This window comes from Cibotium barometz, chromosome 10 (genome assembly GCF_041138505.1).
Source record: "Cibotium barometz isolate CiBa-2024 chromosome 10, ASM4113850v1, whole genome shotgun sequence".
Classification (NCBI taxonomy): domain Eukaryota; kingdom Viridiplantae; phylum Streptophyta; class Polypodiopsida; order Cyatheales; family Cibotiaceae; genus Cibotium; species Cibotium barometz.
In genome coordinates this window covers 31316092-31332754 of record NC_141055.1, presented here as the reverse complement: position 1 = coordinate 31332754, position 16663 = coordinate 31316092, and the positions used below count along the sequence as shown (strand labels likewise).

The 16663-nt window shown below is 43.9% G+C and overlaps 2 protein-coding genes across 2 annotated transcripts; one reads left to right on the top strand and one right to left on the bottom strand.

The window, feature by feature from the left end:
• Positions 1 to 6966: 6966 nt before the first annotated feature.
• On the bottom strand, positions 6967 to 8531 carry LOC147634783 (uncharacterized). Its single transcript, XM_086803294.1, has 4 exons — positions 8063 to 8531; positions 7887 to 7992; positions 7073 to 7797; positions 6967 to 6980 (listed from the first exon to the last, which is right to left on the bottom strand). Exons 1-4 carry the CDS (start codon positions 8376 to 8378, stop codon positions 6967 to 6969), a joined length of 1161 nt encoding a protein of 386 aa, XP_086659420.1. The 5' UTR covers positions 8379 to 8531.
• A 3744-nt stretch (positions 8532 to 12275) lies between these two features.
• On the top strand, positions 12276 to 14958 carry LOC147634782 (uncharacterized). Its single transcript, XM_086803293.1, has 3 exons — positions 12276 to 12436; positions 12512 to 12772; positions 14946 to 14958. Exons 1-3 carry the CDS (start codon positions 12282 to 12284, stop codon positions 14956 to 14958), a joined length of 429 nt encoding a protein of 142 aa, XP_086659419.1. The 5' UTR covers positions 12276 to 12281.
• Positions 14959 to 16663: the final 1705 nt, after the last annotated feature.

The window sequence follows — 16663 nt, the reverse complement described above, 5'->3', positions numbered from 1 at the left end:
CCCAATGGAGAATTCACTGCCCCCTCCGGGACAACGTCAACCTGACCCGGTTCTTCATGATCACCATGCACACCCCCAGAAAAACTTGGTTGAGGCGGCAAAAGAGGCAATTTGCTGGCAGACATAATAGGAACCTTCTCAAACAAAGCTGCTAAGAACGCCAACAGCCGAGAAGTCACTTGAGACTTCCTCTTATCAGTGATTTCCACCTCCTGCAGAATTCTAGTGTGCACCAAAGAAGCCCAACTAACTTTCCCCCCCTTCTCAGCATACAGCAAAGGTGCAAAATTGTCTTTTGACATGTATTCCAATTTAATTACCTGACAAATTCGCTCAAGGTACCATCTTAAGTGCTGACGACGGGGTTCAGCGACATTCTTCACCATGTAATAGGCTCGAGACCCCTGTGGAAGCCCAAATTCCTTCCTCATGGCCACATCCGAACACTTTGCCACAGCCACAGTGTCTTCATAATGGAGATGAAACACTTCTGCTATCAATTGAGGTGTCAAACCCACAGTCGCAGAGAGGTAACCATTCCTCTTACGAATCACCTCCAACTGCATCTTGGCATAAACATTTTCCCGCCATCTGTCCCACGGCAAAGATGCAAACTCCCATAACCCAATGGTCTGCAACCACTGAGTAGTCACCTCCTCTGACAGATCCAGATGAACACCAAAATCCAAGAAAGGATCCATTAAAGCCTGCAAAGTAGTAGCTTCCAACCCCCCTACCTCAGCAGACAGCGCATCCTCAGGCTCGAAATCTTCATCAGCCTCTGCAGACGCACGGATAGAAAACTCCTTACTTGCGGCGGGTTGCTAACGCAGTCGCCGGGGAGAAGAGCGCTCCACAGGAACCACCTTAAGCGGCATCGAACGCCCCATCTCAGCCAGCGCTTGACGCAAGGAATTCAGCTTTGCTAAGCACTTTGCGTTATTCATGCAAAAAGACTCCTCAAAGCATGCCAAAATTGAAATGTGCATGAAAAAACCCCCACACGTGGTGATATAAAACACAACGTCACCCAGTCGGCCAAATCTACCACACATGCCCGACTTTCCATTAGTATCCTCCACTTGTACACTAGCGGACATTCCCAAATTTTCTAACACATCCCCACTTACACCTTCGCCTGATTTGCCCACTGGTGCGGATATTCCTCCGTCTGCTAAAACTCCGACCTCAGCGGATACTCCGACCACCACTGGTGGCTGACCCACAAACTTCTTCAGTCGGAATCCATTAATCGGTTTCTCGACCAGAGTCCCAAACATATCAGCAAGTCGGAAAGTACCCTGACCACAATCCTCCATGATTTTGTACGGCCCTATGTACCTCAGCTTTAATTTACCCGGATGAGGACCAAGCTTCGAATTATACAACAAAACCCAATCCCCAACCTGAAAAACTTTGAATTTGATCTGCCTACTGACCCAAGCCTTCCGCCTTTGCTGAATCACCTCTGTGATATACCCACTAACAATCCGATCCTCTTCGAGCTGATATAGCATCCGCTGTCGAAACTGAACAGATTCTTCCGGTGATAACCGATCAGCAATAGCCACCCGCAAACTAGAAACTACATATTCCATTGGAACCACCGCCTCCAAGCCATACACCATCTTGAAGGGTGTCAGACCTGTAGTGACTTTAAAAGCTGTACGGAATGACCATAGAGCAGAATCAAGCTTCACATCCCAGTCATCCCTATTCTCTGCTACTGTCTTCTTCAAAATCTTCACCAAGATCTTGTTGGAACTCTCAGCTTGACCATTGGCTTGAGGATGATAGGCAGTAGACTTCTTATGCATAATCAAATGAGTCTTGGTCAACTCCGCAATGACAGCATTGAGAAAATGAGTACCCCAATCACTAACCAATTCCACTGGGCACCCAAACCTGGTCATAATGTTGTGATACAGAAACCTAGCCACACTCTTGGCGGTATTATCTTTCAAGGCAACAGCTTCCACCCACTTCGTACAATAATCAGTAGCCACCAAGATATAACGACAACCTGTCCGCTTGGACTTAGGCTTGATTGGCCCAACAAAATCCAAACCCCACTTCTGAAAAGGATCTAAGGGCAGAATCGGATTATCCGCCATGCGGTCTGAAGCTCCAGGCTGCCCCAACTGTTGACATACCAAGCAACTCCTAGCATGATTGTGTGCATCCTTTAGCACGGTAGGCCACCAAAGCCCAGATTGAAGAATCTTCTTACCTGTAATGTCTCCAGAAAAATGCCCACCTGCAATTCCACCATGAGCCTCTTGCAGAACTGCTGATTGCTCAAATTCTGGGACACAGCGACGGATAATCTGATCTATCCCTCTCTTGTACAGAGCACCTGCAATTACTAAAAAAGGTTTACTCCTGAGTGCCAGCTTTCTCCGTTGATCAGTGGAAAATTCCACTGGCATGGTGCCATCTGTCAAGAAACTCAACATCTGATCATACCAAGAATCCAATATCGCCACAGTAGCTGAAAACAAAACCGAATCAGGGAAGTGATCATCCACCCCTACAGCTACTTCCCCAATCTCCAACCTACTCAGATAATCCGCTACAGCATGCTCCTTTCCCGGGGTATGTATGATCAGAAAGTCAAACTCCTGGAGTAGAAGCATCCACCTAGCTAACCTACCCGTCAAGTGTGGTTTCTTTACCAAATACAATAAGGCCTGATGATCTACATGGAAAACCACCTTATTGCTCAACAGATAGTGCCGGAACTTGTGAAGAGAATACACCATCCCCAAAGCTTCCCTCTCCGTGACGGTATAATTCCTTTCAGCACTTGTCAACATCCTGCTAGCATAGTACACTGGTCGAAACCAGCCCTTAATCTTCTCCTGCATGAGGACAGCCCCTATGGCAATGTCCGAAGCATCTACAAAAACATGAAACGGTAACCCCCAATCAGGAGGTTGCACTATCGGTGCCACCACCAACATCTTCTTCAGAATTTGAAATGCCTTTTCTTGAACTGGAGACCACACAAAATCCACTCCCTTCTTGGTCAAATGAGTAAGGGGTGCACACACATCTGAAAGATATCGCAAAAACCTACTATGCCACTTAACCTGCCCCAAAAACCTGCTGGTCTCCTTAAGAGTACTTGGTGCGAAAGCCTTCTGAATGGCCTCAATCTTCTTAGCATCAATCAAGATGCCTTCCCGGGACACCACATGGCCCAAGAGAATCCCACGCCTTACTGCAATAGCACATTTGAAGGGATTAAGAGCTATGCGGAACATCCGACAGCGCTCCAAACAAAGCCTCAGGTGCTGTAAGTGCAAAGTCATTTTACCAAAGACACTAAAATCATCAAGAAAGGCTCGCATAAAATCCAACAGATATGGCTCAAATACCTTCTGAGCCACAAATGAAAATGATGGTGGGCCATTCTTTAATCCAAAGCTCATCACCGTGTAAGCAAATGCTTCCCACTCAGTGATAAAGGCCGTCTTATCCACATCCTCCGGTGCCATCCTTATCTGATTATACCCTGAGAAACCATCCAAAAAACTATACATCTCATGACCAGCCACAGCATCAAGGAGGGTATCACAGAATGGTAACGGAAACGGGTCAGTAATTGTGGCAGCATTCAACTTCCTGTAGTCCACACACACCCTGATCTTGCCATTCTTCTTTGGCACGACCACAATGGGAGACAGCCAAGTCACCTCATTGACCTGCTTGATAAACCCTACCCGTAATAGCTTATCCAGCTCCTCCTTGACCTGCTTGGCGAAATTTGGATTCATTCGATACCGCTGTTGGATGACAGGAACAGCATCATTCTTCAAATTGATGCGGTGCTGATGTAAAGCTGGATCAATGCCCTTCATATCAAAATACTCCCAGGCAAATACATCGCGAAACTCCACTAACAGCTGCTGCAAGTCCTCCTTAAATTGACCTTCAACATACACACTGACTCGGACCACCTTGGGATCGGATGCAGTACCTAAATTCATGTCCTGTAATTCATCTTCCTCCACCCTGATGGACTTCTGCAAACGCCATTCATATTGCTGTTCAGCTGCTATAATGGCTTCCTGCTCGGTTACAGAATGCACCTGCTGAGCCTTGGCAGCTAAAGCTTCTTCCACAGCCCGCTGAAAAGTCTGGCCTTCCATGATCTGGCCTGGTACCACCTGGATCTCCTGCTCGGGCACCACACTGTCTTCAGTCGGAACATCCGATGATTGTTCCAAACCCTCGACACTCTGCGGAACTGCCGATACAGGGTGTCCAGTATTCTGATATCTGGTGACAATAGCTTCCACATCTACATCAAAGACCGGTACTACCGTTGGATTTGCTTGCATATATGCCTCCTCCTCATCTTCACCTACATCACTTGCCAAATCAATGCCCTGAGCACATAAAGGCTTCTGCCCCTGCTTCAAGAGAACTTTGGATAACATGGACAAGCGAGTTGTCTTCTTGCCCTGCCTGATCACCACAGTATTATCCTCCCAATCCTGCTTGACTCGGGCAATTTTAAACCAGGGGCGGCCTAGCAACGGGTGCGTCTATTTAGCGAGCCAAGAGCAGTGAGCACAGAGCAGTGAGTAGAAATAAAGTCCTTGTGAAAGTGAGCAAGTAGGGGCATGGTATGATGTTAAGCGAGCATGTAATGTTAAAGAGAAGAGTGAAACCATAGTGCAACTCTATAATGAACAGAACAAAGAAGACTAAAAAAGTTTAAAAATGACTATTGCAAATAAAGCATTTTCAAATGAATGGTGCGGATATAAAAAATCACTACAAAACTCATACTACTTGGCTCGCTAAAAAGACGTTGAATTGGTCATTGAGCTACTAATAGAAACAAACTATTGTTTGCAACCACATGGAAACCACAGCGACCAGAGAGCATAGAAATCAAGCCATTAAGATGCACACCAATTTTAATAGCCATACCACTGACACAACAATATAATACTCTTTGGAAACCATAACCATAGGATTTAAAAATTTTATAATCCAAATAAAAATTGTCCAACAATCAGCTACATGCTATTGTAAAAAACATTCAGAAGCATAACATCCATCAAAACATTACTTCCAATAGTCCCAAAAAAATGATTGTCTCAATTAAAAAAAAGACTATCTCTAATGGCATTCTGATGTAGACATGTGATCCTCATAACTGCAAGAGACACAAAGAAAAGAAAATAAGCTTTATCAATACAAAATTATTCTCTACTAACATATTTATCTTTTCAACATGCATACCTTTGCTGAGTATGGTTCTAACAGGTGATCATAGATCCGCTCATCCTTGTCTAACATTATGACATTGCGATCCATAAATGCTGCCACTAGCCCAAGAGTTCCAGTGCCAGCAAACAAATCCAAAATCGTGTCCCCAGGACGACTGAAGACGGAGACGATGTATTTGCTAAGCCGCTGACCTCTCTGACAACCGCCCCGCCATGGTCTACCCTTTCTCTTCACCAGATCCTCCGATGGCACTCTTGAAAACGCACACAAACCATTAACCATATGCCATAAAGATCACCGAAAATCATTTTAAATTCTATCTTGATTTGAATGCATACATACATGTCAAAGATAAGATCTTGCCCTACATCAAGATCATCACCTAGTGCCAAATCCCTTAGTTGATCCCCATGCATCACAAAGCTTGTAGCAGGAGATGTTGAGCGAACAAAAACAGCCAATATTAGACAAGTGACCTACAAGCAAAGACACATTGGTTGTTCATGCATTTTCACCTTAAATGGGACAAAGAAGATTTGCACAAATGACAGCCCCAAAGAGAACAACACCAATACCTGGGTAGTAATCATTTGCCCCATCTTCTTCCCAATAGGTGGAGTACACCTCACAACCTGTCTATGATAAATGCCAAACCCAACGCTCTGTGCAACCTGCTCAATGGTCACTCCTTCTTCCATAGTGTAAAGGCATGTAAAGAAGCCTCGATCCGAGAGACAAGAATCAACAACTTTAAAAGTAGAGTCATACATGCCATCCCCAATCTTATTCCAATATGGAACCTTGTTTGCAACACAACCTCCAATGATGATATTTGAGGGGAAGTCTGCAAATATCAACTCCACACAGTAATCGGACCCTCTACTCTTGACATTCCCTACTGTGCAAATAATATTCATGGCATCAAGCACTTGCTTTCCCAATGAGGATGCATCCTCCATGTTCACAAAAGCAGCTGCAAGGTCCTCAATACTGACATTGAAGGCATAAATGGTTCCTATAGACAGGTTTTTGACATTTAACACACATAGTCTCAAGTCAAAACAATCGGATCACGATAGAGATGAGGTAGGAAGCTCACATACCTGGAGCTTGCAATGTCTTGGTTATGATGTCAGTTGGTTGTATCCCGCCTGCACTACTATTGGATGTCTGTTGTTGACTCTGCTCCCTATTTGCTTCCATTGCTCGATTCACCTCCAATGCACGATTCACTATTTCCCTCCCTAAATTCACTGGCAATGACTTACGAAAAGAAGCCGATGCAATCGATGTTGCATGTGATGTGGATGTGGCCTCATTATGATCAATTTTCTGGCTACGAAGCTCCAATATAGACTTATGTTGGTGATACAGATCAAGCTCCTCCTCAGGCACATGGTTTCTTTCAAGGTCCAACCACCATGGGCAGAAACGAGACTCTATGCTTGACATGGCCTGTTCAATGACAAACATGGGTAAACACAACTCACCCTCAATATGAACATGTTTCTCAATCACGGATTCAAAATGACAAATTCAATCGCTTACTCTTCCAAGCTTCAAATCGGCATACATATAAGATTGATTGTCAACACAAAGCCACACACTAGCGAGAGGGGGTAAAATATCCAATTGGTGCTCCTCAATTTCAGAAAGCAACCATCTGCAAGCCAAAGCACAAATGATAAAACAACACACAGAAAGAAGCATGCATGTTTTTTAACAAGGAATATCTGGGTTATGTTGGAGGAAAACCTATAAATGACTCGCCGTGTAGCACTTTGTAGGCCTGGTTGATGGTCGATATCATGGCTAAATTTTATGCCTCCTTCGTGCACTTTGAAAGCCCTTTTGAAGTACTTTCTTCTGCATAGAACAACAAAAGAGGTGAATCGGCTCTCACCTGGCAACCTGACTCGATCGGCATTTTTAATATCATTTTGGATTCTCAAACCCAGCTCCGTGATCTGAAGCCAGTAGGAGTACATGTGCAGCCATTCCCTAACCTTTGTCTTATCATTTGGCATACCCTCAAGTGATCGCACTGCAGCCTGAGAGTTGTCCAATAGCTTGACAATGTGAGCCTTATCTGTGTCTCTGATGCAAGCAGAACCTATCATATTGAGCTTTTCCTCTGTGGCCACATGATTGCTTGACGCGTGCCATGGGAGGGAGAGCACTGCACACCAAAAGGCCTCACCGTTGGAGGGATCAGCAATCCTTGCATATTTTGATGTTTTTCCTCTGTAGAGAACTTCTACCTTTCGAGTCACATTCTCCCTAGCAGACTCGGCAAGTGGTCCATTTGATGCCTCATCAATTTTTTGCTCCATCTCATCCTTGAACAAGAGCCAAGTCATAATCTGGATTGGCAAATGAAGCCAACTAGGCCTTCCTCTGGCAGATGCACTCTGCATCTCTCTCTCAACCCATAGCTTGTCCTCATTGTCCAAATGTGCCATGAGAGTTGTTAGGTCGGACTCTCCCAATCTTCTTAGTTGAAATAGACGATCACCAAATGTGGTTGGCACAAATGCATAATCATGCGTCCTACAAAACAAAGAAGAAATATGTTAATATTCTTGAGTACAAACAACTTACTTGACATAGAAGGAGACTCTGATGACAAATTAACTTACTTGTTCAACCTGGACAATGAAAACAAAAGCTCACCCACATCCCTCCGCTCGAACACATAAAATTTACAGAGAACACAACAATGCATGGACAAATCCCCTTGAAACCCTGTAATAAAACACAAAATTAGGAAGGACAAAGAAGCATAAGAAACTATAACATCCCAATCAGAACTCACCTGTAGAAATGCAGTCCATCCAAGCATTGTGTCGATTATTACCATCAAGAATATGCACCATTTTTCGGCTCAAGTACGGACCCCACTCGGGGTCAAGTGCAAGAGTTTCCTCAAATTGTTGATTCACAGTCCTCCAATGCTCATCCCAAGATTCCTCCCTCTCTTGTGTCAATGGTGTCTCCTCCCCTTCCAAGTCCATAATTGATACTGTGAAAGCTCCCATGCTCTCAATGTACCCACCTAGTTTTTTGAAGCTTCGAGTAAGAGATTTATCTGTTGAGGGAGAAACCTTTCGGATTGCCTCCGTCTGGATCATCCTACAGAGAGGAACACGTGGAGGTGGAGACCTAAATTTGACTCCTATCCTATCTAAAAAGGCTTGTGGAGTAGATGTCTCTAGAATCTTCCCAAAAATATCAACCTTATTTTTTTTCTGCTTGCTTCCTTCAGTTTGGGTTGTGACAACTGTTTCTTCTTGATCCTCTAGTGGATGTATGTTCTCTTCCCCCTCTATCTCTCTCCCAGTATCCTCAGTATTCTCACCTTCATCCTCATTATCACCACCTTGAGTATTCTCACCCTCATTTTGATCACCTTTATTTTCCTCAATTGCCCCCACTACATTTTGTCCATCCTCCTCATTTCTTTCATCACTATGTAGATGCTGCCTATCCATATCCACCTCCAGGTTAGTGTCATCTATGATATGTACCGCATGCTCTGTAGTAGTAGGGTTTGAGGAGGCGGCTTGCTCCAAAGTGCTAGAAAAATCAGCTTGCCTCCTTGTGTGTCTCGATGAGCTCTCACCTGGGCCAACCTGCACACTCTTTTTCCGCTTAGCAAGAGGTAACTCATCCATTTTTGCACAACAAGAACCTTTCAAGCAAGATGCTCTAGTGAAATGACTCGAACTCATTTGAAAACCAGATAGCCATGCAAAAATACAAGAACAAATCTTCAAATAGTATTGTACTCGTATTGTATAATTAATTGATGATTTTAACAGCAAATTCAGTAATACGACACAAACTTAAAGAAAAGGTGGCACATTCACTAAAGAGATTAAATTCAGTACTGCAACACAATCATCAAACAAAGGTGGCACATTCACTATCCAACAAAACGGCCAACTCATTATAACGAACAGAATATCTTTGAGATTATCATATGGAGTGCTTTGGCCCAAATTCCAAGGCATTCAAAGCCGTATTGAATATTTTAAAAAAATCTCCATTGGAAAATATTTACGGAGCCCTTTTCACGTGTTCAATTCAAGGCATTCAAATTTATTGGAAAATATATAAAGATTCGGTAGCCCAAATCTGAAGGCATTCAATATTGAGTACTAATAAACTTTAGAAGTGATATTTTGCAATCCAACACTTTTTTAAGGACAAACTTTTTTCTTTTTGTGCTATTGTTCTTTAGATGCACATGTTTGCTGGTCTCCTCTCTCGACTGTGTGAGCCGTTTCTCAACCAAGAAGACATCAAATGTGAGTTTTTTGAGCTTCTTGTATACACAAAGTCTGCATAATATAGACAGTAGTAAGAGAGACAGTCTATGCAATGTGTTTGAGACAGCACCATATAGATAGCATGTTCTTACACTACTCTCTCCAAATTTCTGCCGCCGGGGGGATCCAAGGGGGGCCGGCGGGGGAGTTCGGGGGCAGCGCCCCCGAAGCTTGAAACGAACTCAAAATCGTGATGATTTTGTCACTGCTCGGCAGCAAAACATCCTATTATTTTGTGCGCTGAGCGCACAAATTAATTCAAGAAAAATAGCAAGAGGTAACGCCGCACATCTCATACTGTGTGTGGAGTGTGGCAGCAGCAAAACATCCTATTATTTTGTGCGCTGAGCGCACAAATTCATTCAAGAAAAAGAGCAAGAAGTAACACCGCACATCTCATACTACTGTGTGTGGAGTGTGGCGGCAGCAAAACATCCTATTATTTTGTGCGCTGAGCGCACAAATTCATTCAAGCAAAATAGCACAAATTCATGGATGATGATACCTTTCTGTGTCTCTTTGTTGGGGAGAAAGATTGGAGTGGGGAGAGGGCCCTGCGCATGAGATCAGCGTTTCTTTGCTGGGGAGACGTATGATGCTTCATGATCGCTTCTCTGCGTGTGTGTTCGAGGGAAGATGCTTCTGTGTGGAGGACGACTAAAAGCGTTAAGTAATTGCTTCATAAGAAGTAGCCGACTACTAAAAACCCTAAGTTAGGCACTGGACAAATTTTTTTATCCTAACACTAATGAATTTCAACACTAAAATTTAAGGGTTTGGTCAATATTTTTCCGATTTATTTAAATCTATAGCACAGTTATGCTATGGCATCCAACTGGTAGAGTTTTTGAAATCTAACAGGAGATTATGAAAAAGCGCAAGAACTAACACAAAGCAAATATGTGTGTGTGTGTGTGTGTGTGCGTGTGTGTGTGTATACATACACACACGTGTACACACAAACATATATACATATATACATGTACTCTTTTTGATACCCTTCATTATGACTATTTTTGCAATAAATATTTTTATTTGCTTCTACCCATAGTCTTAAAATGAGCCTGGTAAAATTGTATTATGGCTAGTATATGCTATTGATTAGAGCAAGAACATCTAGTATTAAAATATTTTTGGCTAATATTCAATGTAAATTCCTTAATTGTTGTTGTGATTGCATTATGCAGGGAGGCTCGTGTTTTCCTCCATTCTACAATGGGTGCATGCATCCGAGTCCCCTTCTTGAATGGCAAATGTCTTGTGTCAATCAACATGATCCGGGGGAAGCTTGGAACTATTGGTGGGATAAATGTGGAGGCCTTACTTGAAATTGGAGGAGAGTATGAGCCCATTTGTCCTTTACACTTGTATGCAGGGATTGGAGACGAGGCATATTTTATCTTGGAGCATTCATTGTCCTCTGTATATATTGCCAAATCAGAGAATTATTTTGAGACCCCAGAACAAGGCCCCTCAACTATATTTCCTCCCGGTTCTCGAAAGAGTACTCCAATGTAAGTGGCATTAACTTTGACTTTGACATTTTCTGTTTTGCATTGCGCATTGAATTAGAGAGCATTGTGCTTTACAGTGACTTGGACACTGAAGAGATAGAAGAAATCAATGTCCAAGCACATGGGTCATTGCAAGAGGAGATAGAGGTCTCTCCTGTGGAAAAGTGCTTTCAACATTTGGAAGAGGAAGATGTTCAGTTTGATACTGCGGTCTCTTGCTTTCAAATAATCCGCATGTTACCTCCTACTGATGTCTTGCACACTTTAATCCATGATTGTGATTACAAAGGCAAGGTAAAAGAGCTTCCCAAGGTGTACCCAGAGTTCAGTACATATGAGCTTGAAGGTGGGAAAGGTATGGAAGGGATGGAGCAAAAATACGAGGGCAACATTTGGACAAAGCCACAAACGCAAACTAGGGCCAATAAAACTTTTGTTCTTAGGAAGAGCTTCTGCGGGGGAACCTTCCAGTGCATGAATGAGCACTGCTCCTTTAGGACACGTATGAATCAACCAAACAAACTCCATTGGAATGGGCAGCTGATAAAATCTCCAAAATATGGGAATTTAGCAATTGGGAGCTTCGGGAACCTTGAGTGTTTTTTCTGCAAGCATGTGCCAATGTGTCTTAAAGAATGTCCTGCCTGTGTCTATTATTTTATGCCAAAAGAATCAATGCATAGCAGACTATTTATTCATTATGGCAAACATACACACATGGTTTCCAAGGGAATGTGCCGAGCATCGATACGAAATATCAAGGCCTTTGTAGCACGTGCAGTGGGCATCGACCACAACGCTGGGCCCAGAAAGGTACAAATGATTGTGGCAAGGGAGGTGGTTCTAAGAGCATTCACTGATGATGACAAGGCACAAGGAGAATTCATGACAGAGAGGGAGCTACAGGAGATGTCGCAAGAGTTGCAAAGTTTGATAAATGTCAAAAAGTACGTAGGAAGTGCAATTTAGCAAAGAATAGTATGCAATTATCATCTTTAATACACTACGTATGCTTTATGAATGCAGGGTGAAGCAGATGGTAATGCAAACACGAAAAACAACACGGCCTCTGGGTGAAGGATATGAAGCCATTCTTAATCTAAAAAGAACATGCCATTTTGAGTTCTTCCATGGTTCTCGATTTCCATTGCAAGCCACCACTACTACTGACCGTTGCTTTATCTTTAAGATGTCTACTACTGGACCTGGTTCTGGGATTGACATTGTTCGGCGAATGGACAAGGATGGTAATGGGGATCTTAATCAAGCATGGGTCTGCTTTGATCATGTGCATCGAGTGGATACTGGATGGCATACAATGGGAGCACATGTTTATGACCACATGTAAGTTACAAGCGGTAGAGAGCATTGCTTAATTTGTGTCTTTAGTATAACTCTGTTTCCATTTGTGGCATGCAGGATTGGTGAGCTATTGACAATAGCAACTTGTGAATTTAGAGAAGAGGATGAGGATGCTCAAGTCATGTTTTGGGAAAATATGAATTTGGTAATGGTGGAGCACACAGGGAAGGTAGCAAATTTTTTTGGGTTTATGGCGGATGAGGCTGGCGCTAACTGGAATGCAGTGAGACGTGTCTTCAACGACGGAAAGGAGATGATTGAAAGGAAAAGGTCATGTTTATGGCATTGGGAAGACAACCTTCGTGTCCACACGCAGAGGTACATCTATAGCCCACATCAAGAAAAGCACAGGGAGATGTGTGAGAAGTGGAGGACTGCCCCAAACAAAGAAAGTGCCCTTCAGCAATTTCGCAGGATACGAGCATGGTGGGCAACTGGCAAGGCAGCTGATAGAAACATCCCTAAGCTTCTTAGCTGGTTGAGTTGGTGGCACTATAGGGTTAGTCGATGGGGTCATTTCATTTTAAAGGTAATGTTTGTAAGAGATTATTCATTGTATTATTGTGTGCCTCCTACTTATGTGCACTGCATTGTTTTTAATCAATTTCTACCACTCTCTTGTAGGATGGAGAGCCTATTGTCAATGCTCTTGTCCCAAGGACAAATATGTCAGAGACCAAGCATGCAAGCTGGTTGGCAGGGGAGGGGTATAGGCAAAAGATTAGTCTTTATGATGCTTGTGTGACAGATCTAATCAATGCTTACTTCCAATGTGCCAGACAACTGGCTTTCTTGGAAGGAAAATACACAGGTTGTGGGCCTACATTGGAGCTTTTGGTTGAGAGAGCTCTTTCTCGACAGAAAGCAAGTCCATCCCCAATAGCTACCTCACGAGCAGTGGATGATGCAGTGGCGGGGACCCCTATGTTTTCAAATAGGGTAAAATTCAAGGGTGAGAATAAAACTATTCGAGCCAAAAGGCCACTACACGACTCGATAGAAGAAAACTTTGGCAACTCTAGCCATAGGCCTGAGTTTAACTATGTGACAAGAGAGAGGTTAGAGCCTGCAATAGAGGTCGATGAGCAATGCAAAGTTTTAGAGAGCCTTGAAAGTGATGTGCATGATACAAAGTGGGCCTTGCGGAGGATACCAACAGTGAATCGAGTTGAGTGCAACCACTGGGCATCAGGGAAAAAGTGTAGCTCAAGGTTGCGAGGGGGTGATGTCAGTCCTTGTTTTTGGAGTGATTGTCAACTATCCTCCTGGAAAAAGGAGAAGTATTGCTATTTTTGTAATACAGATGTTAGGCACACTTGGAAAATTACAAAGACAATATTACATCCACCAGAGGATGTCCCTTGTGTTTGGCCCATTGCTAAAGGTACCAAGTTACAAGTGAAAGAAGCCTGCAAGCTTATTAGAGCAGGATATGACATTGGTATTCCTCTTGAGTTTTTTCTAGAAAAGGAGCTTGCAAAAGGCACTAGCGAGACAAACAAGGAGGTGAAACAATTTCCATATCGACGAGGAATTTCAAAGGCTGCATTTGGTCAAATCACTGCAGCCTTAGATATGCATGCAGAAGTTGTAGGCAGCCATATACATATAGAAGGGGTAAAGGAAACATTTAGTATTAATCCATTGACCAATGGGAGCCAAGACACATCTCTGATAGAGGTCACTATTCAGAAGAATCCAATGTGTTCATGTGTGGAGTTCAGAGATAGAGTGGCCAAGAAAAGACCATATCTTGCATGCAAGCACATATACTTTGTGTTCTTAATGATTCTTGGACAGGATGTGAACAACAATATGCATATTCATCAAGTTTGTATTTCTGAGAGAATTGTAAAAGACATGCTAACTAAGTCTATTAGAAGTCATCCTCAACAGCTTTAGGAACCTGCAACCCACTTTAGTTGAAATATGTATGGGGGTCATGTCATACCAGCTGAACCGTAGTACTTGTTTTGGAAATGTTTTGGTTATTTTATAAATTTTCCTGTCTATTGTCTTTTGTTTGCTAATGGCTCTCCAACATTGTGAATACTATAGATTCAATATCTTTTTAGCGAGCCAAGCAATATGGGTTTAATAGTGATTTTTTGTATCTGCACCATTGGTTCGAAAAAAAAATTATTCCAATGGTCATTTTAGAACATTTCATGTCTTCTTTGTTTGATTGCTACAGAATTGCACTGTGGTTCCACTCTTCTCTTTAACATTTCATGCTCGCTTAACATCATACCATGCCCCTACCTGCTCACTTTCACAAGAACATGAGCTCTACTCATTGCTTTGTGCTCGCTGCTCTTGGCTCGCTTTTTGACCACCCCCCCTAGCAACATGGCATAGGCAGACCCGCTATCCTGCATCTGGAGCACCACAAAATTCACAAGAAACGACAGACCACCCACCTTAATAGATTGATTCTTGAGAATCCCCAAAGGTTGAAGTCGCCTCTGATCTGCCATCCTCACTTGAAAAGGTGCTGGTGCTAACGCTCCCAACTTCATACGGAGGTAAACGGTCTCCGGTAGAATATTGACTCCGGAACCCCCATCCAGTAAAACCTCTTCAAAATTGTGCCCGTGGAATGCCACCTTAATCACTGGGACTTTAAAATCCACATCTGCGGACTCAGCTTGAGAAACTCCCACAAACGGGGCTTGATCCTCCACCACCTTTGCTAGAACTGGCTCCTGCAGCTTCCCCAACAGCTGTTCCCGAAAAGCCGGTACCATGCTTAACAGCTGATCCAAGGAAATCTGAATAGGCGCATGCATTAGTGCATCAAATAGATCCCCAGAACCTGGTACGGTTTCAGTTACCTTAGGGACTGGATCCGAATGGACCACCGCAATCTTTCCTGGAAGGGGATCACAAGGTGGCTGGGCTGGAATCGGTTCCTCCGACAACTGTGCCTTTAGCAGTGGCTCCATCGGTTCCACCGGGAGCTGCTTCTGCTGGAGTTTCTGAACGTGACTGGAAACTTTTCTACGAACCACCTCCTGGTCCTCCCAACTGATAGGTCCCTTACCCTTTGCACGGGTAACAGCCAAAGTATCCACTAAATCTTGCCCCTTACAATCCCCAACGAGCATACCCGTGGAGCACTCACCGAGCCAGCAAGAAGCCCGAGGGTTAGTGCTAACACACTGCGCATCAACAAAGCTAGAAGCTTTCAGCACTGGGAACTGCTGCGGCACACCCTGAAGATGTGAAACCCCCGTGCTAGCCCCCGCTGCTTTATCTCCCACCATCTCTATCAGGATGGCATTTGCTTGAGCTGGAGGTCTCTGCTGCTGCTGGTCCTGGGAGGTCCCTGACCCCGATTCCCCTCATTGAATCGAATGACAGGTCTCCCTCTTTCCTCCCTATGCTTACACCATAATTCAGAGGTCGGACCAATTCGATGCCCGTCTTTTCCACAGTAATCACACAGTGGCACACCCTGAGGTCCCCTCTGAAACCCTTGCTGCCCCTGCCAATTAGGTCTTGGAGCATATGGTCTTGGAGGCCTATTATAGGGAACATGCGGAACGGTCGGAACCACCGGATTAGCCTATGCAACTTGCTGAGGTGGTGCTCTCTGAACCACATTGGGTGGCACCTTGCCTCTGTAGTTGGGGTTGTACCAACAGGCACTCGTAAGATGGCCTTCCTTCTCACAGATATGGCAGTACTGTTTCTCCTTGGGCAAGACCGCTGCATACCCTAAGGCTTTAAGTTTGTGAAGAAGCTTTTTCTCCTTCTCCTCCCTAACCTGTTTCGCTTTATCTTTTTTCTGCTTAGCCTTCCTTGAGGCCTTTTTCTTCTCACTATGCTTCTCATCCTCCGATTCATCAGATGAGCATGCCGACTCGGCCTCACTATCCGAGTCTGACTCAGTCGAACTATCCGACTCTGAGTCATCCTGCTTCCTGCCCTTCCGTTTGCCCGTCTGAATGCCCAGTCGCTTTCCACCCGAGAGGCAGCTGTCACGAGGTTATCAAAGCCGCCGGCAATATCCACATTTGCGACAGCACTCTTCAAGTTCCTCCGCAATCCTTTGACAAAATAACTGGCAAGCATTTCATCCGAGGGTCTTTCATTACCCTGCAGTCTGGCAGCCAATCCCCGAAACTTCTGAGCATAATCCTCCACTAACAGATGCTTCTGTTCCATGGCCTTGATCTTTTTGACGATATCAGTAGGAGTTTTCTC